The sequence below is a fragment of the Ailuropoda melanoleuca genome, chromosome 11, assembly GCF_002007445.2.
Source record: "Ailuropoda melanoleuca isolate Jingjing chromosome 11, ASM200744v2, whole genome shotgun sequence".
Lineage (NCBI taxonomy): Eukaryota > Metazoa > Chordata > Mammalia > Carnivora > Ursidae > Ailuropoda > Ailuropoda melanoleuca.
The window spans coordinates 2127004-2143138 of NC_048228.1; the positions used below are offsets into that span (position 1 = coordinate 2127004).

At 63.1% G+C, this 16135-nt stretch overlaps 1 protein-coding gene across 6 annotated transcripts in view; it reads left to right on the plus strand.

Moving 5' to 3' along the window:
- Positions 1-16135, plus strand: part of TP73 (tumor protein p73) — a 63739-nt gene that overhangs the window by 33268 nt on the left and 14336 nt on the right. For 4 of the 6 annotated variants that reach the window (XM_034671105.1, XM_034671108.1, XM_034671106.1 and 1 more), the window contains exon 4: positions 10308-10550. The exons of 1 other annotated variant lie outside the window; for it this stretch is intronic. In XM_034671105.1, the coding sequence (XP_034526996.1) occupies positions 10308-10550 (243 nt within the window). Of the gene's footprint in view, positions 1-3849; positions 3854-4258; positions 4262-10307; positions 10551-16135 lie in introns of those variants that run through there. One more of the 6 variants, XM_034671110.1, reaches the window with a different exon arrangement.

Below are 16135 nucleotides of genomic sequence, written 5' to 3' on the forward strand. Positions count from 1 at the left end.
AAATGCACTCCTCCTTTGCTTGGCCAAAAGCCGGGGGCTATTCTTGACTCTTCTTTCTGCGACACCCAGCGTCCCGGTCACTAGGAGCCCTTCCCATGTCCTCTGAATGTGCCAGGCCCCTGCTCCGCTCCACAGCCGACGTCATAGCCTCTGACTCGGGGGTCCCTTCCTCGGGCTGCAGGCACTGCTCTCTGGTCTCCAGTCTGGAAGCTTCCCTGTGCCCTGCCCACCTTTCACTGCCCCCTGCCCGGCTGTGTTTGTGTTCAGCCTGTTCTGAAGCCCGGAGCCCCCCGCACACTCACTTGCTGGTCTTCTCGCTGCTGTGGGAGGGCGTGGGCCATGTCTGCAAGGGGCCACTGGCTCCCACACCCCAGAGGGTGCCTGGGAAATGTGTGGGGAGGGGATGGGCTACCCCCACCTGCCAGGAAGCAGTGAGGGAGCAGAGCTGGTGTGAGGGACTGGGGTTGGCCCGTCTGTCCCCCCCAGAGCCTTGAGCTAGGGGAGGGAATGAGCACACCAGCGGCCGAGCACCTCACTGAGAGGTGCGTGGCAGTCTCTCCATCCCTGGGTCCTGGCCATCGAAGGGGGCACACTCGTGATTCTCCCTCACCCTCCCTCACCTTCATCACATTGTCACGGGGGAGAGTGGCAGCCCCTCGGGGGAGGTCTGCTGTGGGCGGGGCTGATCAGCACCTGCAGAATGGACAGACAGACGAGGGAGACGTGGGCAAAGGATGTCAGGGCAGACACCTAGGTCAGGGTCAGGCTTCAGGGCAGCAGGCAGGGGGATGGGAAGGCCGACTGTCCCCAGTGGTGCTCAGGCACGAGGGGTACCCCATGAGCTGTGCCCCAGCTTTGCTCCAGGCCCCGGGCACCCTGGGAGGTGGGGCCTGGACGGGGCTATGTCTTGGGGTTAAAATAAAGCCTGTGCATCGATGGGCCACCTGCCTGTGTCACGGGCAGCCCCGCAGAGGCTGGCCGTGCGGAGCCCAGAGACCCACGGGGACCCTGCCCGGCCCCCGGCCCCACGCTGGTGCCCCGTGTCTCAGCAGTGCTGTCTGCAGGTGGAGGCGGGCAGGGGCGTCCTGCAGACACACGCCTCGGCAGCTGCAGGAGCGGGCTTCTGGGGGCACGTTTCTCCAGCGCGAGGTGTGGAAAGTTCCACATGGCCCTGGCGTAGGATCGGGCAAGGCCTTGCCTGAGCCCCGGGTGCGGAGAGAGGGTAAGCGCATATTTTCAGGAAGAGAAGGTACCTCCCCCGGCACGAGTCCGGTCTTGTTGGCATTTCCACCCGTTTAATCACAGACTCGGGGAGATGCTGTGGGAAACACGGTGGGATGGAGGTCCTGCTCCGAGTGGGATGGGTTTTCTCCCCATGAAGCCCAGACGGCTTGCCAGTCACTCACCTCCGGGTGAGGTCGCACCCAAGCCCGGACATGCCCGCCAGAGAAGAGCAGGGGGGCTGGAGTTTCATACTCTGTAAAAAAGTCTGGTCTTAGTATTCTCTGGGGAGCTGGGGGACATGGGGGTCAAAGCAGACACAAGGCAGAGCCTCTGAGATCAAAGGGGTGCCCGCAGTGTGGGTAAAGGGGCTACAGGCCCGGGCTTAGAGCCTCTCCCCCCATGGTGCAGGACTCACCCCAGGTCAGGCAGTGCTGGGTCCCAGGAGTGGGGAGTGCTCACCCCAGTGGGGGACATCTGAGTGGGGAGCATGGAACGCCCCCTCTATGGAGGTCTGGGCAGAGGGCTCGGCAGAGTGTCTGGGGCTCCGGTGACCCCTCCCCGAGCCAGTCACAGTCAAGACCCCTGCACACACTCCTCCAGTTAGATCCACTCTGGTCCCATGAGGAAGCCACCATTCACCCATTTTCCACAAAGAAGGGGACCACACAGCCAGGCTGTGGTGAAGCTGGGGCCCCAGTCTCCTAATTCCCTGGCGAAGCCCAGGGCCCCATGATGTGGTTCCCACCTCCGGAGCACCCCGACCTGGGAAAGGACAGATCTGGGTGCCTTGCCAGTTGGGCTCAGCTCGAGCCCCAGCCCCTGGCCAGGAGGGGCAGCAGGGCCGGGAAGCTTCCTGGGGAGGTGGGCTCTGTGCAGGGCCTGGAGGCTGGAGGGCAGAACCTGGCCGAGGGGATGAGGAAGGCCCAGGGAGGCCAGGGAGCCCCACCACGGGCTGGAAGCCAGGGCAGCTATCTGCCAAAGGCTGCAGGGTGTGGCCTTGTGCTGGGCCAGCAACGGGCGGCTCAAATGTGGGGTGTACAGGGGCTGACCTTGAGGGGACCCACAAAGACCATTCCTCCAGACTGTTCCTTTGGGGCTGTGAAGGGAGACGCGTTTGCATGGCCCTGGGGCCGCACGGGATGTCTATGTGCTGCAGGCTTAGGGAAGAGTAGACACAGCAGGTGGGGCTGCCTGGGGCCTGGCATGGTGCCAGGTCCAGGCAAAGCCTGGTGGGGAGGGAAGAAAGGAAGGAGGGAGGAGAGAAGAACCCGTGATGCCTCAGGCCAGCTGTGTCGCCACGATCTACATCTGGGAAGGTCACGGGTGGATTTTGCTCAGAGTCGCATTTGGGCTTCTCGGCTTTCTTGGGAAGGGCTTTGGAAATGTCCTCACTCCCCATTGTCCTGAGCCTCAGGGGACTGGTGGAGGACTCTGATGGTACCAGCCGGCCAGCCGCGCCTCCCTTTCTGGGCACTCGGGGGTCCCCTGCATGATCCCCATGAGCCTGGCCAAGGTCACAGAGCGGAAGAGCCTGGGCAGGGCTGCAGGCCAGCTGACCCCTGCTTGCTCTCTGCACAGGGAGCGGGATGGGTTTTAGTGTCCAGGAAGAGCTTCCTGGGGTCGAGGGCGTACGGTGCTGGGTGAGCTCAGCCGGGTCAGCTGGGGAAGCGCTTTGCTGCAGGTTTTTAAACCGGCAGGAACGGTGATGGCCGACCCTGAACACCACCGGCCCCAACGGCTCAAGTCCACCTGGACGTGGATTTTTGTTTTATAAATACCCTGCGGTCCTGAAATGGCTTTCCTCTTCCTATGACTCTCTTCATGAGATTTTCTTTTCTCTGGCTTCCTTCACTATGAGAACGTGTCTATAACACACACGGCATTCAGCCTCTGTGTTAATTGACTCGATGTTACCCATCAGGCTTCTGAACAATAGGTTATCCGTAGTTCAGTTTTGGGGGACTCAAGAGTTATACTTGGATTTTTGACTGCACGGAGTGTCCACGCCCCTAACCTGGTGTTGTTCAAGGTTCAACAGTATTGTAGAGGTTTGCAGCCAGAGGAAAATGGGACACCTCATGGGATATGAACCCACAGGGGTATGGACCCCGATGTCTGTTACTCCACCCAGAGAACTGGGAGACAAAGCAACTGAACACAGAACACAGGGAGGTGGAGAGCCCGGAAGCTTCTAGGAGGAGGTGTGCCTTGAGAGGCTCCACAGGTGGGAGGAGACAGTGTTCTAGGAGGAGACCAGCAGGAGCAAAAGCCTGGTACAGACAGCAGGGTCCAAAGGAGGCTGGGAATGGGGGGCCCCTTGGGGGACCCCATACCACCACCCAAAATTGCAGGAGCTCTGTCCTTGGAGTCTGTGTGTCCTTGTGGCAGGGACAAGCAGATGCTTCCTGAACTGGGGTTCGAGTCCACCGTCCCCAGCTGCCCCGCTTGGCCCCGTGCAGGGATGGCACTGGAGATGTCCCCCCCTCTCCCTCCAGTGCCCTCCGCTAGTGAGTGAGTCAGCCTGGAATGGAGCCTTTGGGGACATACGGAGAGTTGCGGTAAATTGTAGTGTCAAGGTTTTCTGCCCCCTCCGGAGAGAGCACGTGTGACCCCTGCACACACACCTGTCGTTATGGCCGCCAAAGGGTCACAGCCCAGCTGTGCTCTGGTTTTTCCTGTCTCAATAGCCGGGAGTCCGCGCTAACGGCGGCAGCGGATGCTGGGAAGAGAGCAGGGCAGGAGGAGGGAATTGGGGCACAGGCTTTTTTTTTTTTTTTAATTTATTTTTTTTCAAAGATTTTATTTATTCATTTGACAGAGAGAGAGACAGCCAGCGAGAGAGGGAACACAAGTAGGGGGAGTGGGAGAGGAAGAAGCAGGCTCATAGCGGAGGAGCCTGATGTGGGGCTGGATCCCATAACGCCGGGATCACGCCCTGAGCCGAAGGCAGACGCTTAAGGACTGAGTCACCTAGGCACCCCAGGCACAGGCTTTATAAACAGTTTTCCATCTACATCCCAAAAACTCATTTGAGATGGTTTATCAGTTTTAAATAAATAAACGCCTAAAATAGGAATCTTACAGAACTGCAAACCCAGCTCACAGTGAAGGGACTGACCGGTGCAGCCGGAGGAGTCCCGTTTCTGGAGAACTCGGGCGGCTGAGGGCGGGTGACGGGGCAGGAGAGGGCGCAGGTGCAGAGAGGTGGCCTGGCCCCTGGGCAGGGCTGGCTGGCCGCACCCACTGTGGCCATTCCCACCAGGTGCACCTGGAAGGGCTGCAGGAGGGGCTTTCAGCCCCAAAGAGCACCCAGAGCAAGAGCAGGGGCAGAGGCCCACGTGCTCTGGGGCCCAATTGTGAGTTCCCGGGTCTGTGTCATTCAGCCCAGAGTTCTGAGCATCCCATCTGGGCCCGGCGTGACAGGACGGTGGGAAGTGCCCTCTCTGGGGCATGGGGGTCTCCTGCTCACCCCACCTCTGTGCCTGGGCTCAGCCCTGGCCTCTGAGTGAGTGGAGGAGGGTCTGGGGTAGACCGGGCCTGCTTCATTGTCCTCTGCAGCCTTTCCTTTGCTGGGCTTTTGTGCGGGGGAGGGGAGATGAGTGCATCGTGCATGGTGGGCTCCTTGCATCTGGGAAGTGTCCCAGGCAGGGGTCATTCCTCCTAATGGAAGGTCACAGGTTATAGCCTTTATGGACCCTCCTGACCCCCACAGCCGACCTATGACTTCACCCCTACTTTGCAGATGGGAAAGCTGAGGCCGAGGGAGGTGGAGTGCTGGGCTAGGCTGGGTCACACAGGTGGGGCTGGGGCCTTGGCCCCTAGGTCTCCTGACCTCAGAGCCCTGTTCTGCCCAGCTGGACCTGAGGAGTCCCTGCTCTCCTTTTGCCCCAGGACATGGTCCTTGTGGGCGGCCCTCATCCTGGACCTGGACACCCAGAGAGGCCTGTAGGTGGGCAGTGGGTTGGCCAGAAGAGCCCATTGCTGTGGGATAGCAACCCAGTCACTGTGTCCTGATCAGCTGTGGGAACCCCCAGTGCTTGAGTGGCCGGCAAAGGGCGCTGGGAGCTTGGGCTAGGATGTCTAGCCTGTGGGGCAGGGGCTGCGGGGCTGGGCTGAGCTCAGGTTCCTGGGCAGGAAGACCAGTGGGCAGGCCGGACCCTCTGCTGCCTGTGGGGGTGGGGGAGCAAGGTGTGGCTAGGGAGCTGGGGCCTCCAAATCCCCACCGAGCCCCTATTTGTGGCCATGCCCTGGGCGTGGGATGGATCCGGAGGCAGCAAGTCTGGGGAGGGGGTTGGAAGCTGAGACTGGCCAGGGCGGCCCCCACATGTGAATGCCGGCAGCTCTCCCCTGCTCACGGTCCCCAGCAGGTGCTAGTCTCTTAGGCTGCACTGGGCCCAGAAGGCCCCCCGCAGATCTGCAGAGGAGGGGAAGGCCCCGGCTGGAGAGGCGGTGACAGGGTGGGCTGGGCTGGAGCCGGGGACTGCCCCGACCCAAGGTGGGTCCCTTCGTCCTCTGCCCACTGGTCCTCGGGCAGCACCCTCCTTCCCTGGGACTCCGAGGCCCTGATGGTCCGGCTCCTTTCCTGGAGGAGGGCAGGTGCTCAGACACAGTCCAGGGCCTCCACCCAGGGCCAGAGGCTCTGCCCACCCCCATCCCATCAGGCGGCCTCCTCCCTCTGCAGCCTGAGGTCTAAGCCCCTCGCCCCATCCCTGCGTGTATTTTGAGCCCTGTGTGTGAGCACACCTGTGCATGTGATCCCCAGACCTATGTGTGCTCTTGCCTGAGAAAAATGGGCCCCCCTGGGATCCTGGTCCAAGAGCTGCTGACTCTGGGAGCAAGCCCGGCCCCCTGCGGCGGCTGGACACCCTGCCTGCATCCTGAAGGTGGGTTGACCCTCCCTGCCCCCACCCAGTGTCCTCTCCAAGTTGGCAGAGAGCAGCAGAAAACATGTTTGTGGAGCAAATGGACAGAGAGTGTCTTGGGGAGCCCATCTCGTCTTGGTGGAGGGCGCTTCCAGGCCATCAGCCCCCACCATCCAGCAAGGCCCACTGGGGAGCCAGGAGGAGAGGCGCCCTCCTGCCCCAGCCCCTCCCTGAGCCCAGGCCCTCCCGCCAGGCGCGGCCCCTGAGGCAGGCCAGGCTCATCCTGGCCCGGGACCTGGAGGGGAGGCCACCCGCCGGCTCCTCACTCCGCCCCGCTTGCAGCCCTCCTTGGGTGGGGCCCAGGAGCTCTGCGTGCGCTTGTAGGCACATGCGGGCCGCCTGAGGCCGGGCGTGTCCCAATTAGCCCACTCTCTTGGGAGTTCTGATTGAAAACAAAACAAACCAAAAAAGTCCTCGTTTTGCCCGGGTTCCTCCTGCTGCCAAGTGGGTCTGACCGCGGCTTCCAGGGGCCTCTGGGCTGCACGAGCTGCACCCTAGGCTTCCGTGTGGCTGTGTTAGGCCAGTTTGGGCAGCGAGATCCAGATGGGGGTGGGGACTGGTCCCCCCACAGCGCTCCCCATCCTGACCTGGAAGGAATGCAAAGGGAGGGAAGGCAGGGCCTGTGGGAGCCATCGTGCAAACCCAAGTCCGACCAGCGGGGTTCCCACCACCCTCAGAACAGCAGCTGCACCCCGCACCTGGGTTCAGGCAGAGGTGTCCTGGGGAGGCAGGACCCCGGGAAGGACTTCAGGGACGGCTGTCCCCCGCTCCCCAGACACCTGGACCATGAAGTGCCCCGGAGCCAGAGGGAGGGTGCACTCGGGCCACTGAGGCTGCTGGCGCTCTGGGGGTTGGGGCACGGCCCTGTTATGGGTTGCGTATCCTGCGCTTCTCCCCAGGGACCTGCCTGCTGGAAGCCTCCCTTCCCTGCCGCCTGCGGCTGCCGGGCGCACAGATGCTATCACCCTGCTTTTCTGGTTCAGGGACTAATTCCCTGGCACCCGCCTCAGATCGGTAAAGAATGTGGACAAGTTAAAATCTGAACAAGGTTGTTGTCATGGGCCTGCCTCTCATTTCTCCTGAATGGGGGGCCCTTTGCCCTGCTGGCCTGGGCTATCCTCCTGTTGGGGATGGAGCGGGGAGGACAGACCTGAGCCTAGTGGGGCTGTCCTCCCTGAGGCCAGGAGGAGAGAAGCCTCCCGCAGCAGCCCTCAGGCAGCCTGGGGCCTGGGGCCACAGGGAAGCCCACTCCCGTGGCTTGTCACCTGGGAGAGAGAGGTCACAGGGACTCTGGGTGGGGAGCAGGCTGGCACCCCCACCCTCCCCACCCGGGGACCCACGGGGCTCTCAGCCTGGTTGAGTGGAGGACGGGGTTCATACCCTGTCCACGGTCCAGGGCATCTAGACAGGAGAAGCCACCCTGCTGCCTGGCGTGCCCACCTCCCTCCCTCCCTCCCTCCCTTACATCCTTCCTTCCTGCCTTCCTCCCTTCCTTCCTTCCATCCTTCCTTCCATCCACCCTCCCTCCCTTCCTTCTTCTCTCCCTCCCTCCTTTCCTTCCTGCCTTCCTGCCTTCCTCCCTTCCTTCCACCCTTCCTTCCTTCTTCCGTCCTTCCTGTCCTTCCTTCCTGCCTGCCTCTGCTGGGCCACTGGCTCAGCAGAGCTCTGGAGCAGGAGCCTGGCATGAGAGCCCACAGAACCCGGGGCGGGGGGGGGGGGGGGGGGGGGGGNAGGTGCAGCCAGCAGCTGTGAGGGTGGAGGTGAGGCCAGGAGCTGTGATGATGCCTCGAGCGCCTGGGGGCCGGACACTCAGGGTCCAGCGCCGTCCAGCAGAAACACCGCATGAGCCACAGGTGTGATTTTGCATTTTCCAGTAGCCACACAGAAAAACGGTAAAAAGAAACCTGTGGAAATAATGCAATAATTTACTTATTGAAAATGATGCACGTTTTGGCGTGTGTTCAGCAATGAAACTGAGGATGAGATCCTTCATTTTTTGTGTTCTTGCCGCACCAAGTGCGTGGAGTCCGGCTGCCGAGCGCCCCCGGCACCCCCTCGCTCACCGCGGCCGTGCTCCACATGCCTGCGTGGCTAGCGGCTGCGTATTGCATGGTCTCACGCATGGGTACATGTGGCAGCCTTGTGGGGCTTGCAGTCCGGGGAGTCAGAGCCCACGGGGAGGGAGACACGGAAGCAATGCCCCTGGGGATGCAAGAGTTCGCGGGGCGGGGTCACCCAGCCCTCCCCCAGCCAGGGCCTGCGGAGTGGGAGGCTTATTCCTCTTGCCCCTCAGTCCTTTTGTTTTAAATAGCTTCAACATAACACACAACTCCCCTATTCGAAGTGTGCCTTTCCGTGCTTTGACGACATCCACAGCTCTGTGCCCCCGTCAGCACAGCGAACCTCAGAGCACCTTCATTGGCTCCAGCGCCACGCAGCCCCTGCGGCCAGGGCCCAGCCCCTGCGGGACTCCAGCAGGGGCCCTCCTGCACTCCTGCATCAGGCTTTGTTCTCTGTCCAGGGCTGTGGTCCTCCTGGCTGTTTCAGCTCTCCTTAATGTGGGGGGGGGGGTCAATACTGTTAAGACCCGCGGACCTGCAGTTTGTCCATTTGTCCCTCACGGCCGGTGGGCGCTGGGGCCTCCCCAGTGGACAGGTGGAGGCACAGGAAGTTAGGAAGGCGGTTCCCCGCAGGGGTCTTCTGTCCCGCTGGTGGTAGACAGGGCCCCAGGTGTACAGCCACGGCCACGGAGGGGCCCCTCTGATGGCAGCTTCAGCCAGGCCTCGGGTGGCCGTCCCTGTCCCCGGGGGCTGGAGCATCTGAGGAAAGCGCCGGCCTGGGCTCCAGGAGGCACGAAGCCTGGGCTTCAGGAGGAATCTGTCACCTGTCCTCTCCCTCCTCCCGGGTCATCACTTGCATGGAGCTGCCTTCAGGCAGCCGCCTCCCTTAGACGCTCCAAGGACCCCGTCATGAACAGACCAGACAGGGGAGCGTGTGCCTTCCAGGGGAGCTGAGCTGGAGGGGTTCTGGGTGAGGAACACAAGCCTCCCGACGGAGAAGACAACCCAGGGCAGAAAGGGGCTGAGCCCACCTCGAGGGCTGCGCTCTGTGTTTTGCCATCTGCGGGAGGCAGGCTGGTGAAGGGGGCTGCACAGCAAGCCCCCCGCCCGCTCTGCCCCCCCGTGGGGACCCCAGGCCCTCTGCCCTGGGGTCACCATCCCCTCCTGTCCCCAGGCGCTCACAGTGACTGCCTTGAGGGTGGCTAATGCCCCCACTTTGTCTGTCAGAGCCACCGCCTCACCCCAGGCGAGTCACTCCCCCTGCATGCCTCAGTGTCCTCATCTGTAAAATGGGATAATAGCAGTGTCCACCTCAGGCCCACAGAGAGGATTAAAATAAACATGGTGGCTATCAGGCACAGAGGGTGAGCGGCTTACACGTTTGTGCTTAGAGCCCTTCTGGCCAGTGTCAGCTGCTCTGTACCCTCCGAACCCACCTCCAGAAGCCTCCAGCCTGGGAAAGGGGCCTTCCCTGCTCGCCTTCTAGGAGAGATCTGATCTTGTCCCCTCCCTCCTTTGCTGGGGCCTCCGAAAGCTCCAGGCAGGGGCTGACCCCAAGAGACTGGCCTGGGGATGTACCGGCAGAGTCCCTGCTCCTGCCCAGTGTGGCCCCGCAGGGAGGGGCTGGGCTCCCGGGGCCCTTAGGGCAGAGGCTGTGGATGGCAGGAGGGGACCAAGGGCCCCACACACTGGGGCCTCCCCTTACCCCTCTCTGGCTCCCTGGGCCCGGGGTCTCCCTACTTCGGGCCATGCCAGGGGACAGGGAACGGGATACTGCCCCTGAGCCCCGAGCCTGCCAGGATGCCCAGAGGCAGGCAGCCCCCCTGCCAGCAGCTCCCCTCGGGGTACAGCTCCCCTCCAGGTGCGCTCCCTGGAACCCTGGAAACCCTGGCACGGGGAGGCTGATGGAGAGGGGAGGGCGAGGTGAATATGTCAGTTTATCCCAACACAAGCAGTGACCTGTCGGGTTGGGGGGGACGGGAAATATTTGGGATGACTGAGCTGCTGGCCCTTTAAGGCTCCTGTAACAGGACACCTCTGGCCTCGCGCTTCCACTCTCCAGCCTGACTGTGTGTCCCCCTCCCTCCCCCTCCCACGCTAGTCCCAGTTCAATCTGCTGAGCAGCACCATGGACCAGCTGAGCGGCCGCGCGGCCTCGGCCAGCCCCTACACCCCGGAGCACGCCGCCAGCGTGCCCACCCACTCGCCCTACGCGCAGCCCAGCTCCACCTTCGACACCATGTCTCCCGCGCCGGCCATCCCCTCCAACACCGACTACCCTGGCCCCCACCACTTCGACGTCACCTTCCAGCAGTCCAGCACGGCCAAGTCAGCCACCTGGACGGTGAGTGGGCCCCTGCTCCCAGGGGCGTCTGCGGGGCGTGGGGTGGGAAAGGCGCAGATCCCCCTGACCTTCCCGCATCCAGGGAGGCCGGCCAGGTGTCCGCACAGGGTTCCGGCCTGGCCCACCGCCGCGGGAGGAGCGTCGGGCGGGAGGCGGGTCTGGGGCTGGGCAGTCTGGGCGTGCCCACCCCTCGGACGGACGTGCGGCCCCAGAGGGGCAGACACAGCAAGGTCCGCGGGGCGGAGGCTGACCCACCGGCGTCCCTGCCCTGAGGTGGGGCTTGAATTCTGCCCGTGGGGAACAGGGGGCGCGCCCGCTCTGCCGCCTCGTCCAGGTAGTGCCATGGGCAGGGGGGGTCTGGGGTCTGCGGTCTGGTGGTTGGCGGGCTGGGGCTTTGCCTGCTGGCGTCTGCGCTGTCATCAAGGAGCATGGGCACGAGACTGGGAAGTCGGGGATGGGGAGTGGTCCACAGCCCTGCCGACTCGGACTCAGACTCGGTCTCTCCTCCCTGCCCAGCGCCCGCCCTGCGCTTGCAGCACTCTGGCCCCTGGTGGGATTTCACCGACTTGAATGACGGCTGGATGTCAGCCCTGCACCCATGGCCTCCCTTGGGTGCTTGGAGTTTACGTTGACTCTTGAAACCGCCAGCGACCCAAGAGGCAGGATCTGTTAGTTCCGTTTTCCAGGCCGGGCCACAGGCAGTGGAGGGGGGAAGCAGCTCATAGAAAGTGCTCCCTGGACCCTGTGGCCTGGCTTCCAGGTCTGGGGGCTCTAGGTTCCTAACCGTGGTACAGCTCGGAGAGGACCGGGCTGCTGGACATGCCCACAGGGGCAGGGGCTCTGCAGGAACTCCGAGACCCTGGGACAGACTACAGGCTCTCCTCCGAGGGTCGGGCACGCAGGGTATTGGCAGGAAAAGGCAGCCCCAGGGACACTCCAGGTCTCCTGGCCCCACGCAGGGAGAGGACAGTGAGCCTTGCCTGGCACCTGCCCCTGGGACACCTAGCAGGTCCCAGCCATGGGGCAGCGTCACCTCTTCCAGGGAACAGCAGCTCCACGGTCTCCCCCAGCCCCTGGAGAGAGAAGTCCCCACGGGGCGGCCGAGCACCGAGCAGGTGACCCTGAGGCTCTGCGGCTTTAAGAACGGGGTCTCACGATCCCCACTGCCCCGCTGGCCAGGTTATGGTTTTCCCACGCTCCTGGGGAACCAGAGGGGGTGTGGACCCACAGGGAGGCCAGTCGGGCTGTGCAGGGGCCAGTCAGTCCAGGTCTGGGACCCCAGGCACGGCTCCCCTGCGGCTGTCTCTGGTTCTCGCTCCAGCTGTGGGCCCCCAGCCGCTGACCCATCGCTGACTGCAGGGCTTCCAGTGGCCGAGCGGGGCACCTGGTCCAGAGCGCCTGCAAATTCGTGAATGTTTCTGCGACGCTCCTTGTTGCTCCTTAGAAGGGATGCTGTCCACACAGCATGGGCTAGTGCGGGAGGAGCGGGGCGTCACATTGGTATTTCCGTAGCAGCAGGGCTGGGGCTGGGGTGCCCTGGAGTTGGCCCTCCTGGGGGAGGCTGTTGGACAGCTGCTGTACCTGCTGGAGGATTCTCTTATGGCCTGTGGGGTCCTGGTCCCCCGACCCCAGATTTGAGGTTTGGCTATGTGACTGAAAGCCAGGTCAGGAGGTGCCTGAGGCATCCCCACACTTGCACACCTCTGGCGACAGGAGGCTCACTCCTTGTCCTCTTCCATGTTCATACTATTCCCTAAACCTGCCCTTTCTCTTCTCTCCCAGGGGTGGGTCCCAGCCCCTCCCACACCAATACTGTCACCAAGGCCTGAGCTGCTGGACCCTCTGCCGGGCCCCTAGGAATCTTGGCAGTCTTGGAGAGGGGTCCTGGCTCTTTCTCTCTGCTGTTTGAGGGTGCTGGTGGGGTCTCTGCAGTGTCTTGGAGTGCCTGAGGTGGTCTGAGCTGGTCCTCAGGGAGTGACAGAAGCTGCCCCTCTGCTGGCTATCGCCCCACCCCCCGCTGGGGCCTCTGCCAACCGCCTCCCTACTTGCTTCCACCTCCCCCGTCGGAGATGCAGCGTCAGGCCTGGAGAGCCCAAGACATGTCAGAGTGGTCTGGCCCTGAGTGGCCCCATGGCGTGGTCTGTCCCGGCCGGCCGTACCGGGGGACAGGGGAAGGCTCACCTGTGCCCAGCAGCTCTGCCCCCAAGCTCTGACCACCCTCACCCCGCCCCCCTGCCTGGGCCCTCTGCTCTCTTGTGGCTGTGCTGGGGGGTACTGCTGTGGGCACACACGGTTCCCCCTCCCCAGCCCTCATCAGTGCAGGGGGTGGAGGTGGGACAGACATTGATAATGAGATTTTTGGCACCTTGGCTCTCTGGGAGCAGACCCCCCGCAGGCTCCTTTCCCTGCCCGGGGAGGGGGCGGGCAGGCTCACGGTGCAGGATGGGGACGCCTGCTCACAGCTCTGGGGGTCCGGCTGCGCGGGCGCTGCCCAGACTTGCTTCCCTGGCGTGCTGTCTGGGCCTCCGCACCACGCCATGCGTGGCCCCGCCATGCCAGCCGGCTGGTAACTGATAGATAATTCATATTTTTCTCAAGTACAATTCCAAATTGACTGTTGCCTTCACTCCTCTCCTCGCTCAGGAAAAAAACACCCTCACCAGAGCCCAAGGGATCACAGCTGTTAACAGGGTCTTTGGCCTCTGCCTGGCCGAGGCCCCCAGCAAGTGCCCCCAGCCCCAGGTGGTCCCTCTGCCCCCAGATCTCACATGTGTGCTCCTTGGGCACCAAGGGGAGCCCTCTGCTCACAGGCGTGTGTGCACACACGGACGCACACACACGAAGCACCTCGCACACATGGAAAGACGTGCACACGCTACATGCATACATGCGACTACACGCATGGGCACACGCGGGCACGCGTGCAGGCCTCTGCTGTTGGCTCCCCGGGGTGCGACAACGCCTTCTCCCCCCCAGGAGGCCAGGACGGATGGGTCGGGGTGCAACCGAGCAGCCAGAGGAGGGGTGTGTGCTCAGCCTCCAAGATTCTAAACTGGGGACCAGGGACCGGACGCGGTGGGAGTTTGGCCGGCAGGGTCCAGGTCCCAGAGCTGCTGCGATGCTGTGGGCCTGGATCTGAAAGTGAGCTGTAGCCTGACAGGTCACCGTGGACAAGTGAGCTGGCTCCTGGGACCCCACAAACAGGGCCTGGAGCCTGGGGAGCGCCCCACACATGGTTGCTCTTGAGCCATTCTGGCCGGGGCTTGTCCTGTGTCAGGGTCTTCAGGGTTCTGGGGATGCCGGGGGGAGACTCATACTGGGAGGTCAGGGCTGTGGGTGGGGGCTGGCGCCCCTGGGCACTGAGGCTCTTTGGACTGATGGGCGGTGGAGCCCAGCCAGGGATGGCAGAGTCCGTGCCTCTGTCCCTGTCCCCAAGCGCAGCACACTCCCGCCTGGCCTCTGGGCCCAGACAGCCACTCCCATCCTGGGGCTGCCCAGGGATTGGCAATGACACAGACGGCCGGTCCCAGGAGTCCCGAGGAGCAGCCCGATGAGAGGGGCATCTGGATGCTGTCCAGCCCGGCTCCGGCTCCTCCGGCTCCCAGGCTGGGCCGTGCCAGGGAAGGGGACTGTCCTTGAGGTTTGGTAGGCTGGGAGGGGACTCCGAGGTCAGCCAAGGCTTGGTGTGGTTGGAGCCGTGGCCCAGCCAGTGTAAGGCAGGCCAGTGAGGGTGTACATGGGCATGAGGGCTCAGCAAGTCCCTGGGGGCCCCCCCACAGCCCTCCAGCCCGGACACAGCCCCCCAAATGACCAGCTGCCCCACACACGACTGGGGGCGAGTGCCAGTCCGTCCGTCCTGGGGACGAGCCAGCGCACGAGGGGTGAGCACCACCTTCCTGGCTGGAAGGCAGGGACCTGTGGAAGGCAGGCGGGGAGGCACAAAGGCCCTACACGGGGTTCCTGGTAGAATGTGGCTGAGTCAACACTAATGGATTTGGGAGAAAACTTTCCAGCCCCTCGGAGGTTTGCAAGCAGGAAAATAATAGTGGAGGTGTCCCAACACGATCACGGTATCAATTGCGTTACCCTGGAAGTTTATGGAATGCGTAAGTGGGATTAATACCTTTTACTGGCACCAGTAGCAATTACATGCACTGAAGGGCCAGGGAAGAGCTCTAACAGTGTCTACTGTGGAGACGGAATGAGGAGTAAGCAGGGGAAATTGCAGCAACTGTGGGACTCTCCTGGGGCGGACCCACTTCCTGCAGGCTGGCCCCTGTCCCTGGCCAGAGCCGGGCATCAGCTCTTGTCTCCCTGTCCTCTGAAGCTGGAGCCCCGGGGCCTGGAGGTCACAGAACTTGGCCTTGGAGGCCTCAGTGGGGCCGGGAAGGGCCCCAGCCCTGAGTCCCAGGGGTTAAGAAGTGCGCCCTGAGCAGTCTCTTCCCCCCCCACCTGGGCTTTTGTGGGGGACACGAGGGAGAGCCCCCGGGCAGGGGGTAGGAGTCCTCGGGTTTGGATGCAATCAGTGTTTTATTGAAGAATTCAATTTTCTGGGACTTGTTCCCCAAATAGGTATAGCTCCATAGATTCTAGAATGTCTGTCTGGCAGTGCTGACTGGGGGCGGGGGGCAGACCATCACCCCCACCCCCCACCTCCCGCCCCAGTGCGCTGCTGAGGATGGCCCTCCCGGCAGCCATGGTGGGGACCCAAGGCTTAGGAAAGGTGGGAGGAGCGGGGGTCCTGAGCCCTGGCTTTCATCAAGCAGCCTGTGGGGGGTGGCCATGTATGCACCCCCATGAGCATGGGGGCACTCCGAGTGAGCAGTCTTCTCCCAGCTCCCGGGATGCCCGGGGAACCCAGTGAGCCACTGGGAAGAGAGGCTGACCCTTGGAGTCCCAGAGCACTCCGGGCCCCAGCAGCCTAGTGTTCCTGTTTGCCCATGAGTGAGTGACAGCCGCCACCCACAGGGGAGGGGGGCCACCTGCCTTCTGCCTCGTATTTATTGACAATAACAATCCCTCAAGAGTGCTCTATGGTTAGGACGCTCCTGGCTGACCAACAGAGGGAGGGAGAAGGGATGGTGTGCCAGGGGGGCTGGGGCCTGGAGTGGGAGCGGATAGGACCAGCCCTTCCCCACCTCTCCCTGCGCATCTCCCAGGCCTGGCTCCCCCTACCCCCGGGGTCAGTAGACCCTTTATGGGGGGAAAGCTTCCCCTGGGCACCCTGCACCTCCGGCCCTGGGGGACTGTGGGTGAGGGTCTCAGCTGAGCAGCCAGTGGTGCTTTTCCGTAGTCAGTTGTGGGGGAAATCTGTGTGGGGATTTTCTCAGATCCCGAACTTGGAAGCCAAGCTCATGTTCATGGACCCCAGGCCTCAGAATTCCCGTGGCCATGACCCCCTTGCCTCCAGGTGGAGAAGCCCCTTGGCCATGCCTGGGCTTTCTATTTGTCCAGGCAACCCAAGAAGAGGAGGGGGCAGAAATTCTAGGGTGCCAGAACTGGAAAGGGGAGCAGCTCCCTTGAGGGGGAGGGGCAGGGGCAGGTCCAGGCTGCGTGCATAAGCCCCCCCCTCCCGACGCTGTGAT